The sequence below is a fragment of the Oncorhynchus mykiss genome, chromosome 7 (genome assembly GCF_013265735.2).
Source record: "Oncorhynchus mykiss isolate Arlee chromosome 7, USDA_OmykA_1.1, whole genome shotgun sequence".
In the NCBI taxonomy this organism is placed as follows: Eukaryota; Metazoa; Chordata; class Actinopteri; order Salmoniformes; family Salmonidae; genus Oncorhynchus; species Oncorhynchus mykiss.
In genome coordinates, this window is record NC_048571.1 from 66,219,628 (window position 1) to 66,232,121 (window position 12,494).

General features: G+C 44.2%; 1 protein-coding gene across 3 annotated transcripts in view; it reads right to left on the reverse strand.

Moving 5' to 3' along the window:
* Positions 1-3,964: 3,964 nt before the first annotated feature.
* The window catches only part of LOC110528298 (citron Rho-interacting kinase-like), a 52,042-nt gene continuing 43,512 nt past the window's right edge, over positions 3,965-12,494 (reverse strand). For all 3 annotated transcript variants that reach the window (XM_036983879.1, XM_021610246.2, XM_036983880.1), the window contains exons 38-40: positions 12,237-12,407; positions 6,326-6,716; positions 3,965-5,967 (exon numbers count right to left, since the gene is read on the reverse strand). In XM_036983879.1, the coding sequence (XP_036839774.1) occupies positions 5,944-5,967; positions 6,326-6,716; positions 12,237-12,407 (586 nt within the window). In that variant the 3' untranslated portion in view covers positions 3,965-5,943. The remainder of the gene's footprint in view (positions 5,968-6,325; positions 6,717-12,236; positions 12,408-12,494) is intronic.

The window sequence follows — 12,494 nt, forward strand, 5'->3', positions numbered from 1 at the left end:
GGGGTACGGTCCGGAGGAGAGATGCTGGGTACCGGTGAAGGACGTGTTAGATCCTTCCCTGAGAGTTCCACCGTCTCCATCCGGATCGCCCTGTGCCTCGTCCTCTGGGTCGTCCCCTGTGTCGACGCGCTACTGGAGCCGCGCGTCAGGGGGGAGGGGGGGGGGGTACTGTCATGACTTCTACCGACTTCTCCTTGTTCGGGCGGTGCTCGGTGGTCGACGTCACCGGTCTTCTAGCCATCATTGATCCATGTTTAATTTTCCATTGGTTTTGTCTTGTCTTCCTACACACCTGGTTCCAATCCCATTCATTTACTGTTGTGTATTTAACCCTCTGTTTCCCCTCATGTCCTTGTCAGAGATTGTTTATTGTTAAGCTCATGTTTTATGGATTGGTGTTCTTGTACCCACATTTATTTTATTACAGTACCCCTAGAAAGCATGGCCTACCCCCCTAGCTCTCCTACTTTACTTTAAAAGTGCTGCTGACTGCCCGAGTGTGAGTGATGATGCCTCAATCCCCATATTGGGAGGGTAGACAAAACTCGAGGAACTAAAAACCAGCTGTTGAGTCGTCGTGGTTTTAACAGTGGCATAGCCCAAATTACCCAGCCAGCTACACACTTTTCACACTATTGTGCAGACCTGAACTGTACTGGATCTTCTTCACAATGTCCTTTCCAATATAGTTCCAGCAACAATGGTGGATGCGTAACCAGGCCAGCGCAGTACAGCTCAGCTCTGTGAAAAAGGTTTTTAGCAGCTACTATGCTATCTTCCTCTAGTAGGGTACTACTGCTACCTCTATTCTCCTGGATGAGTTGGATGTGTGCCTATGCCCTGCCATTGATTTTTGTGTTTGTCTAAGGCCAATAAAACAATCATTTCAAAGATGAAAGGGAGTGTGGGCTTATGATAGCTTATTAAGCCATTATTTATTGCCCTGCTGCTGTCAGAGGAGTTTGTCTGGCAGGCTGGGTTAATGATGGAGCAAGCCCAGTCACTTCTCTTCCATGCTTCTGTACATATCACCCACTTACAGTGCACTCCATTTACTCAAACTGTCACCTTTAACTGAGAGGAGACCAGGAAAGGAAGCTGTTCAAAATCATTTGCACCCAGAGTTCCACGTTCCAAACTCAGCAGAAGAACATTAGCTAGGTTCCACATACTCAACTAGGACCCTGGTGACACAGAGAACAGCACCTTAAAATGTGCTAATTATATTTAGAGTTCACAAGTTACCCAATACCAGTCCTGTCATGTCATGCTGGCAAGGGAAACTGCTAAAGTGCCAATCAGTGAATAGGAGGGTACGGGCAGGGAGATGAACTCCCAACAGTGTCTGGGGAGGGGCAGATCTATATTAAGGTCCTGAGTCTGACATGCTAAAAGCCTTCTTCACCTCGTCATTGCCATCCTTATCACGTTCAGCCAGGTGTTTAACAACTAGTCAGTGCCTCAATGGCATATGTCACATCATCTCTGTCTCTTCACAGCATGGGAAGGAATCTCTAGTAACTTCTATGAGGTTGAAAAGTCACATCTTTATTACAGCTGTCTGCATCTAAACGTTAAAGATACATGTATGAAGAGTTTGTCTGCCACTCACTCACCCAGAACAATTGTTCCTGGGCAGTCTTGCTCCTCACAGTTATTCCCAGTTTAATGACAGAAATAGCTGCTGCTGCTCTGCATGCCAGTGGTTGTAGAATGGGATGGCATTGTCACAGTGGGGCTGGGGCTGTTAGTGAATTAGCAGGCTAGTGGGAGCATCAGATAAATACCCAATGTGCATTGTTATCCCAACACTCTGGACATGGATAAGTCACACACACACACACACACACAAAATATATATTTATCTGTCTCTCACACCCAATTCTACATCAGACACACAGGATAAGTGCCACAGTCTGGTGTAGCGGTCTAACCTCCCGACCACATATGTCCCCTCGGTGACAGAGGTTTCAGCCCTCGCTCAGCCGACTGCCTGTGCCCTTAACCACTTCCTGTACCCCTCTCTATATATCCGTCTCCCCATCTGCAGGTACTTACATCTGTCCCATCAAAAACAAGAAAAGTTTACATACACCTTAGCCAAATACATTTAAACTCAGTTTTTCACAACTCCTAACAACATTTAATCCTAGTAAAAATGCCCTGTCTTAGGTCAGTTAGGATCACCACATTATTTTAAGAATGTCAATTGTCAGAATAATAGTAGATAATTATTTATTTCAGCTTTTATTTATTTCATCACATTCCCAGTGGGTCAGAAGTTTACATGCTACCAAATACTAATTGAGTGTATTGCCTTTCAATTGCTACAAACTTGGGTCAAACGTTTTGGGTAGCCTTCCACAAGCTTCCCACAATAAGTTGGCTGAATTTTGGCCCATTCCTCCTGACAGAGCTGGTGTAACTTGAGTTTGAGTTTATTTTATTTTTACAGGGACAGTGCACATTAATCAACGTTTCAGTAAAAGTGCCGGTTTTAGCCAGCCGGCTAATTTTCAACCGCAGTCTCTGGGCAGGATATTAAAAACAATTACAATATAGACAATAATTGAGCAGTGAGCACACGCAGAGCAACATAGGAAAAGCAAGACATAGCATACAGACAGAGCAACATAGGACAAGCAAGACGTAGCATACAGACAGAGCAACATAGAACAAAAAGCAGCAAGACAACTGAGTCAGGTTTGTAAGCCTCCTTGCTCGCACACGCTTTTTCAGTTCTGCCCACAAATGTTCTATTGGATTGAGGTCAGGGCTTTGTGATGGCCACTCCAATACCTCGACTTTGTTGTCCTTAAGCCATTTTGCCACAACTTTGGAAGTATGCTTGGGGTCCTTGTCCATTTGGAAGACCCATTTGTGACCAAGCTTTAACTTGACTGATGTCTTGAGATGTTGCTTCAATATATCCACATCATTTTCAATTCCTCATGATGCCATCTATGATGCTGCCACCCCTGTGCTTCATGGTTGGGATGGTGTTCTTTGGCTTGCAAGCCTCCCCCTTTTTCCTACAAACATAATGATGGTCATTATGGCCAAACAGTTCTATTTTTGTTTCATTAGACCAGAGGACATTTCTCCAAAAAGTACAATCTTTGTCCCCATGTGCAGTTGCAAACCGGCTTCTTCCTTGCTGAGTGGCTTTTCAGGTTATGTCAATATATAGGACTCATTTTACTGTGGATATAAATACTTTGTACCCGTTTCCTCCAGCATCTTCACAAGGTAATTTGCTGTTGTTCTGGGATTGATTTGCACTTTTCGCACCAAAGTACCTTCATCTCTAGGAGACAGAACGCGTCTCCTTCCTGAGCGATATGACGGCTGTGTGGTCACATGGTGTTAATACTTGCATACTATTGTTTGTACAGAAGAACGTGACACCTTCAGGCATTTGGAAATTGCTTCCAAGAATGAACCAGACTTGTGGAGGTCTACTACTTTTCTTCCTGAGGTCTTGGCTGATTTTCCCATGATGTTAAGCAAAGAGGCACTGAGTTTGAAGGTAGACCTTCAAATACATCCACAGGTACACCTCCAATTGACTCAAATGATGTCAATTAGCCTATCAGAAGCTTCTAAAGCCATTACATAATTTCCTGGAATTTTCCAAACTGTTTAAAGCCACAGTCAACTTAGTGTATGTAAACTTCTGACCCACTGGAATTGTGATATAGTGAATTATAAGTGAAATAATCTGTCTGTAAACAATTGTTGGAAAAATTACTTGTGTCATGCACAAAGTAGATGTCCTAACCGACTTGCCAAAACTATAGTTTCTTAACAAGAAAGTGGTGAAGTGGTTGAAAAACAAGTTTTATTGACTCCGACCTAAGTGTATGTAAACTTCCGACTTCAAATGTAAGTTGATCGGAACTCCGATCTCCTCTTCTAAAAAAACGGTAGAAGAAACATCAAAACAACAGGATACGACAGTAAATAAAGACATTGGTTATGTTTAATATTGTGTGACAAAATCTACAGGGAAAGCTAGTAAATCCTTTGTAAGACATCAACATCATCATATCGAGAACAGGGCGACATGTTTATCGTCTAAACAATATCCGCAAAATGTCCGCAAAATGCACATTGGTATTCTGCCGCTCGCAAAGTTTCCAAAAAGTGGAAAAGTAGAGGGATGGACTTAGGTAGCAGATGTTAAATTGATAGGCACGTATGAAATGAAGTCAATTTACAACCTTGTACACTCCCGCCCAGATGCTGAGTAAAAGATGCACATAGAGGATGTGAGCAAAATGTTTATTTCACATGAAGGCTAACCTGTTCTACAAGAATTTGCTACGTGACCTTTCACTGCTACACTGAATTTTGGTCGTCATGGTTGAATATAAATCATTTGTTTGTGTGTGTGTGGGGGGGGGGGGGGCTGATGTTAAGCAAATATAAAGAATAAGTACATCAAAAGTAAGTTGATATATTAAAGTATAAAGAGTAGGCTTATGTGACTGAAAATACCATATGTTTTTGCTGCATGAGGTGTTCAGCAGTAGGAAAATGTCACCCATAAAATGTCAATTTAACGCAAACTAAAACATGTATAAATATATATTTTTTCTATCGCTCACATGCTCCAGTGTTGAATCGCCGTCATTGTTCACTGAAATGAATATGATGCTGAAGAGCATAGGATATTTCTTTTTCATTCACTCTTGTATATACCCCCCAAACTGTTGTTTATGATTGATTGATGAAGATTTTTTTTTTTAGTTCTACTGATTTGTCAACGGCATTGATGTACTTAAATGAAAATGAAAAAGAAATATCCTATGCTCTTCAGCATCATATTCATTTCAGTGAACAGTGACGGCGGTAAAAAATGAATATTGAAGTAGTATGTTGTAAGCTTAATGATCTCTCAAGCCGCATGGTTGCTTTTGCGTGTAGAAGTGCATTACACAAGATGGGTCCAAGGCAAAATGCTCACTTGATAAAGGACGTTTTAAAACAATAATATTCATTTGACATTTAAGAAGACACATACATGTAACAATCACTTTTCGCTTTAACAAAAATAGATGTGGCTTTTCCAGCCTTGAGGTACCCTTTCAGTATCTATAAAAAGCATGGCTCTGTCTGAAATGGTACCCTACTCCCTATATAGAGTACTACTTTTGACCAGATCCCTGTTGGTCCTGGTCAAAGTAGTGCAGTGTATAGGGAGTAGGGTGCCATTTTGGAAGAAACCTAAGTCTGCCTATTTACAGTGTCAATTAGCATTATGGTTATTTATAAAGGTCCTGTTGCAAGAGTCAGTTGGTGCTGGGGATTGTGGGTAGTGCGGTTTTAGTGTGTTTTAGTGTAGTCATCTAGCTCAGGGATGGACTAATCCTAGAAGGCTGCAGTGTGTGTGTCGACTTTATTCCAGATAAGCTCTAACAAACACCTAATTCCACTTGATCTAAATCGAAGACTTTGATTAGTTGATTATTTGAATGAGGCGTATTAGTGCTGAGCTGTAACAAAAGCCTGCACACAGTGTGTCCCTTTAGGACTGGAGATGCCCACCACTGATCTAGCTGATATGCACAGGGGAGAGAGAAAATCCAGGAGAACGTTTAGTTGTGTTTCTAAACTCTGAGATTTATCTGTACATTTCCAGGATTTAATTGAGCAGATATTCCAAGCGTTTATCTCAGTGTTTGTGACAAATGTTGTTTAAGGTGTTTTGGTCCTTGCAGACGTCAAATGTTGGATATAAAAAATGATTTGTTACTGTATATCGACATTGCATTAACCATTATTTATTCTAGTAAAATCCCATAGTTCTGACATTCAACATTGACAGTGGGTCTTCAACGCTTTAGCTGCTTTTCCTATTGGACTCTCTGGGTGATGTAATACTCTGACCAAACTCCTATTCCCTAACCCGGGTAAGGGGGATGTCACTCTTCTCTCTCCTCAAACAGATGATTGATCCCACACCTGTACAGAAAGATCAGAGACAGATCTGGTCAGGTGTTAGGGCACTAACACAGAAGTTAGGCAGAGGAATTTACATTACTTGGTATCATTAAGGCTTGCTCAAAGAAGATTCATCACTGAAATAGGAAAGTCTTATAGAAAAATACATTTTCAAGTAATTCAGCATATCCAAAGAATCTATCAAAATTATGCCATATTGAAAAAGACAGAGCTCTGGTCCAAAGTAGTGCACTAAATAGGGAAAAGGGTTCACAAGTCACCCAATACCACTCATGTTATGTCCTGTAAATCAGGCAAGGGAAATCATTGAATAGGGTATTGGGGCTATTTGGGAAGCATACATAGTCTACTCTCTAACCTTGTTGACTGTGGTGAGGGGCGTGCGTCCGGAGCTGGTGTGGAGTCTCTGACGAACTCCATGCTGCTGCTCCTCGAACCCCCGTCCCGGCGACCTCTCCCTCCTCACATCCCGGTCCATCAACCTCCCTGGGGAGCGACCGAGGCGTAGATCCCCCCCCAAGGCTCTCCCTGGAGACCTGGCCAGACGCGGGTCCATCATCATCCTGCCACTGGGAGACTTTTCCCTCTCCACCGAGTGTGGCCGGCGGCCGGGTGACTTGTCGCGGCGGAACTCGGTGCGGGCCTCGCGGTAGCGGTGTGGCGTGCCCGGGTCACCGTGCAACGCAGGGCTGGCCGCCAGGCGCTTGGTGATGTGCTCATTGTAGGAGGGCGGCCCACGCTTGTTGGGGCTGTGGATGAAAAGGAGGCATTGGAGAGACCCATTGTGGAGATGGAAAGGGCAGGGCAGGGCGCCACAGGACAAAGATCACAGGGTAAACAGCATTGCATAGTGTACTGCTGCCCTGATGTGAGGGGGAGTATCTGGATGAAGTTACTGAACAGAACCATGAAACAGCAACTAATGCATCCATCTTAAAGAAGTGATCTTGGTACAAAGTGGTGCATTAAATATATATATTTATATTAAGCTGATGTCAATCATAATTATGGCTAGTGTAATACTCTCAATAGCTGTGTAAAATGAAATCAAGACAGTGGCAAGCAATGGCTTTGGATGTCGAGAAAGCAATTCTCATTGAAATCACTGAAGATTATGCAAACAGCTAATGGGTTAGCTACTGTCACAGTAGGAGACAAAACATGAGCAAGTGTACAGGACAAAAATGAGATATGGTTGATTCTGTCACTGCACATTTGTATCCATCGATGGATTGGAGAGCCAAAGACATTTTGTCATATCGTCACCATGTTCGCTCCAGAAGTAAAATGTCCCATTTTATATTACACGGAGGATTATGGAATCAATGATATGACAACTCCAGCTGGTCATTTTCCTAGCACTTTAACAAATATACATTTTTCTGTCCTAAATTGCACAGAAAGAGTACGATGTATGGATAATGGCTGAATGACGGTTGACAAATTACATTTTGGATGGCCTTCTGTCTTTTACTATAAATACATTAGAGTACAAACATATTTTTGGTGAAGATGAGAAAAATTGCAATGAACCCTATGCCACTCTTCAACCCTCTCTTCTGTTCTTTAAACATCATGAAACCCACAAGGTCAAACTGTATGGGAGGGTGGTTAAAAAAAAGCTAACTCTAAGCAAACTGTCACTACAATATTACATTAATGCAGCTGTTTGATTGGTAGATACAGGGAGTCTCAGAAAATACAAGTAGTAACCACCCTTTATTTACCATGATGTATTTGACTTATTAAATAGACAATGTCTAAGTAATGCCATGTTTAAGTAAAAGGCACACTTCCTCCTGCAAAGAATAAACACCAGCATTAATCCAAGTCTCAGATATGCATGGTGTATCAGATGGAAGAATACCATTACCAGAAAGCTCACAAGTTATGTATGCCAACCTATGTCACCCGTATGCAGACAGGTGCCACCTAGTATGCCAGACTATGCCACGTGTCTGGCAACTTATGCTATGGAGCAATTTCAGCGGCAACAAAAATTGTATTAGGATATTGAACTTAATATTTTTGCATTTGTAATGCACTAGTAAAATAATTGAATTCATAAACTGAATTTTCATTTCATGATTTGAAACTGAATTAAATTAATATTGCATGCAGTTTTCAAATTCAGTTCTTTAAATTCAGATTCAAAACCAGACAACATCCTGGCACTTTTCCAGCCAAGAAAGGTAGAGGAGAACAGCTAGAATCAAACACTCTCTGTGGTCAACAGAAGCTTCTGCCGGTTTCTGAAGCCAACGTGACATGTTGGATTTATTTTCTTCCTATGAATTTATTTATTTTCTTCCTATGAATTTGGCTTTAGTGTTTGAACCGTTTTGGCTATACACTATTATAACCCCATTCCTGAAAGCTAAGACTCTCTGGAACATGGACGTGTTCTGTTCCCCTCAATTCTGTTTTAACTCATGAAACACAAGTTCAATTTATGAATACAATTTGTGCATTACAAATAAGAAAGCATCACATTAAAATTTAATATATAATATATAAATATACAAATTCAAAATAATGGAATTCAAATTCTGTTGGCACTGAAATCGCTCCAAACTATGCCAACTGAATGCCAACCAGTGCCACCAGTGAGAGGTTCCAGTCCACACCACCAGCTAAATGAAACCTAGAGAGAGGAGAAATCATAATGAAGTCATACTGTAACCACGACCGGCCCAATTCTGCCTCAACTAACCAGTTGAACCACTAACTAGCCCAGCCAACAGAAGGTTTAGCCTTGCCAACAGAATGTTTAGCCCAGCCAACAGAAGATTTAGCCCAGCCAACAGAAGATTTAGCCCAGCCAACAGAAGGTTTAGCCCAGCCAACAGAAGGTTTAGCCCAGCCAACAGAAGGTTTAGCCCAGCCAACAGAAGGTTTAGCCCAGCCAACAGAAGGTTTAGTGACGAAGAATCCCATTGTTCCTCCAATTCCCAATTGTACCACCACCAAACAAGCAATGATGGACTGTATCTCTATGCATGCAAACCCAAGTGGTGTGTATGCGTGTGTTTCTGTGTGTGTTAGGAAGTGAGTGAGTGAGTGAGTGAGTGAGTGAGTGAGTGAGTGAGTGAGTGAGTGAGTGAGTGAGTGAGTGAGTGAGTGAGTGAGTGAGTGAGTGAGTGAGTGAGTAGTGCTTTTTGTGGTTGGTTCGATTTTATTTTATTTTTTAAATCCCGGTTTTCTATTTCAATATTTTTTTTATGCACTATGCATTATGTGGGTTGAATGCTGTAACACAGAATAAAACAATGAATGAAAGCCCCATGATGGTAGTGACGGCTCATTACTCACTCATTAACCATCATTAATTCACATTACTTTAATAAAATATTTCAGGTGTGTATATTACATGTAATTTTATTTGATGACTTTATTTCATGTGATCATCTCATCTCTATAGAGCTGCTGTCTATGCTCTCTGACAAAATCACAATTTTAGTAGTTCTTCAAATTAAATAAGGCATACTTTTATGACTGCTGAAAACTGTCACGTTCTGACCATAGTTCTGTTATTTTATTCTGTTTTAGTATGGTCAGGGCGTGAGTTGGGGTGGGCAGTCTATGTTTGTTTTTCTATGTTGGTTTTTGTGTTCGGCCTAGTATGGTTCTCAATCAGAGGCAGGTGTCGTTAGTTCTCTGATTGAGAATCATACTTAGGTAGCCTGGGTTTCACTTTTGGTTTATGGGTGTTTGTTTCCGTGTGAGTGTTTGGGCCACCCGGTACTGTTTTGGTTTTGTAAATTCACGTCATTGTTTATTGTTTTGATTCAGTGTTCAGAGCTTTCTTTAATTAAAATCATCATGAACACTTACCACGCTGCGCTTTGGTCCGATCCGTACTCCTCCTCAGACGAAGAGGAGGAAATCCGTTACAGAAACACCCACCACCAGAGGACCAAGCAGCGTGGTTACGGGCAGCAGCAGGTGAGGCAGCGATATTTGGAGAACTGGACTTGGGAGGAGATTCCGGACGGCAAAGGACCCTGCACACAGCCAGGGGAATATCGCCGCCCCAAAGCAGAGCTGGAGGCAGCGAAAGCAGAGAGGCGCCGGTATGAGGAGGCAGCACGGCAGCGCGGCTGGAAGCCCGAGAGGCAGCCCCAAAAATGTATTGGGGGGGGACCACATGGGGAGTATGGCGAAGTCAGGTAGGAGACCTGCGCCAACTTCCCGTGCTTTCCTGTGAGCGAGAGGGACCCGGGCAGGCACCTTGTTGTGCGGTGGAGCGCACGGTGTCCCCGGTGCGTGTGCATAGCCCGGTGCGGTACATTCCAGCTCCTCGTATCGGCCGGGCTAGAGTGGGCATCGAGCCAGGTGCCATGAAGCCGGCTCTACACATCTGGTCTCCAGTGCGTCTCCTCGGGCCGGCGTACATGGCACCAGCCTTACGCATGGTGTCCCCGGTTCACCAGCACAGCCCAGTGCGGGCTATTCCACCTCGCCGCACTGGCCTGGCTACGGGGAGCATTCAACCAGGTAAGGTTGGGCAGGCTCGGTGCTCAAGAGTTCCAGTGCGCCTGCACGGTCCGGTCTATCCAGTGCCACCTCCAGCTCTCCGGTGGCAGCCCCCCGCACCAGGCTGTCTCTCCGTCTTCTTCCTACAGGTGCTACCGTCTGTCCTGAGCTGCAAGAGTCTCCCGTCTGTCCTGAGCCGCCAGAGTCTGCCGTCTGTCCTGAGCCGCCAGAGTCTCCAGTCTGTCCTGAGCCGCCAGAGTCTCCCGTCTGTCCTTTTTTTAATTTGATTTTTTACCTTTATTGAACTAGGCAAGTCAGTTAAGAACAAATTCTTATTTTCAATGACGGCCTAGAAACAGTGGGTTAACTGCCTGTTCATGGGCAGAACAACAGATTTGTACCTTGTCAGCTCTGGGATTTGAACTTGCAACCTTCCGGTTACTAGTCCAACGCTCTAACCACTAGGCTACCCTGCCATCCTGAGACGCCAGAGTCTGTCCTGAGACGCCAGAGTCTCCCAGTCTGTCCTGAGCCGCCAGAGCTGCCAGTCTGTCCTGAGCCGCCAGAGCTGCCAGCCAGCCAGGAGCCGCCAGCCAGCCAGGAGCCGCCAGAGCCGTCAGCCAGCCAGGAGCCGCCAGGATCGTCAGTCAGTCAGCCAGGCGATGCCAGAATCGCCCTTCACTCCGGCGCTGCCGGAGTCTCCCGCTGCTGGAGTCTCCCGCCTGTCCGGCGCTGCCGGAATCTCCCGTCCTTTCGGGACCCGTGGAAAGGGCCCCCAGTCCAAGATCATAAGAGGCCACGGGAGCGGTTGAGGAGGCGGACAAAAACTATGGTGAAGTGAGCTCCACATCCCGCGCCAGAGCCGCCACCGCGGACAGACGCCCACCAAGACCCTCCCCTATAGGTTCAGGTTTTGCGGCCGGAGTCCGCACCTTTGGGGGGGGGGGGGGGGGGGGGGGGGGTCACGTTCTGACCATAGTTCTGTTATTTTATTATTTGTTTTAGTATGGTCAGGGTGTGAGTTGGGGTAGGCAGTCTGTTTGTTTTTCTATGTTGGTTTTTGTGTTCGGCCTAGTATGGTTCTCAATCAGAGGCAGGTGTCGTTAGTTGTCTCTGATTGAGAATCATACTTATGTAGCCTGGGTTTCACTTTTGGTTTGTGGGTGTTTGTTTCTGTGTGATTGTTTGGGCCACTCGGTACTGTTTCGGTTTTGTAAATTCACGTCATCGTTTATTGTTTTGATTCAGTGTTCAGTGCTTTCTTTAATTAAAATCATCATGAACACTTACCACGCTGCGCTTTGGTCCTCCTCTCTTTCTCCCGAAGACATCCGTTACAAATACAAACTATCAATCATGTATTGTCAGGTACAGATACTGTACCTCGTCAAGCAACTGCTTTCTATCCCTCTGATCACTCAGTCTTCTCTCTTGTGTCTGCCCGACACTAACCTCATGTAGCAGGTGTAAAAGAAACATACCGGCGCGCAATGGATTTAGTAATTACCATGTTTTCTGAGCTAAACTATGTAGAATTTTGTCCTGTTGGAAACTACAACTCCTTAGTACATCACATAGTTCGGGCTTGATCAGATTTTTCTCTAGAAATTAAGCAATGTGCGCATTGAGCTCACAGGAAAAAAACGAAGGAGATGGAATTCAAATAATTTAACAAAGGTCTGTCAATTGGTTGTTTAAAAAACAAAATATTTGTACCAACATTTCAGTTAATCGCTCAGCATTGAGGAGGAATGAGTGAGTGAAAGAGAGAAATAAAAGTAAGAGCCATGTACCTGCGTCCAGAGCCATTCCTCTGCAGCTCCCCCTCCTGTCCCAGGTTCCCCTTACAGCAGATGACCCGGAGCTTGTTCTGGTAGGATGAAGCCAGGTAAATGGCCCCGGAGGAGATGGCTGGGCCCAGGTAGCGCGGGTTGGGGATGTCTAGGTGAGCGTACGAGTGGGCCCTGAACAAGACACAATACCCCCATTGAAAAATCTTACAATGTTATGCTAACTCATTCAGGGTTTCAGTAAACTAAAGGATCAGGGAG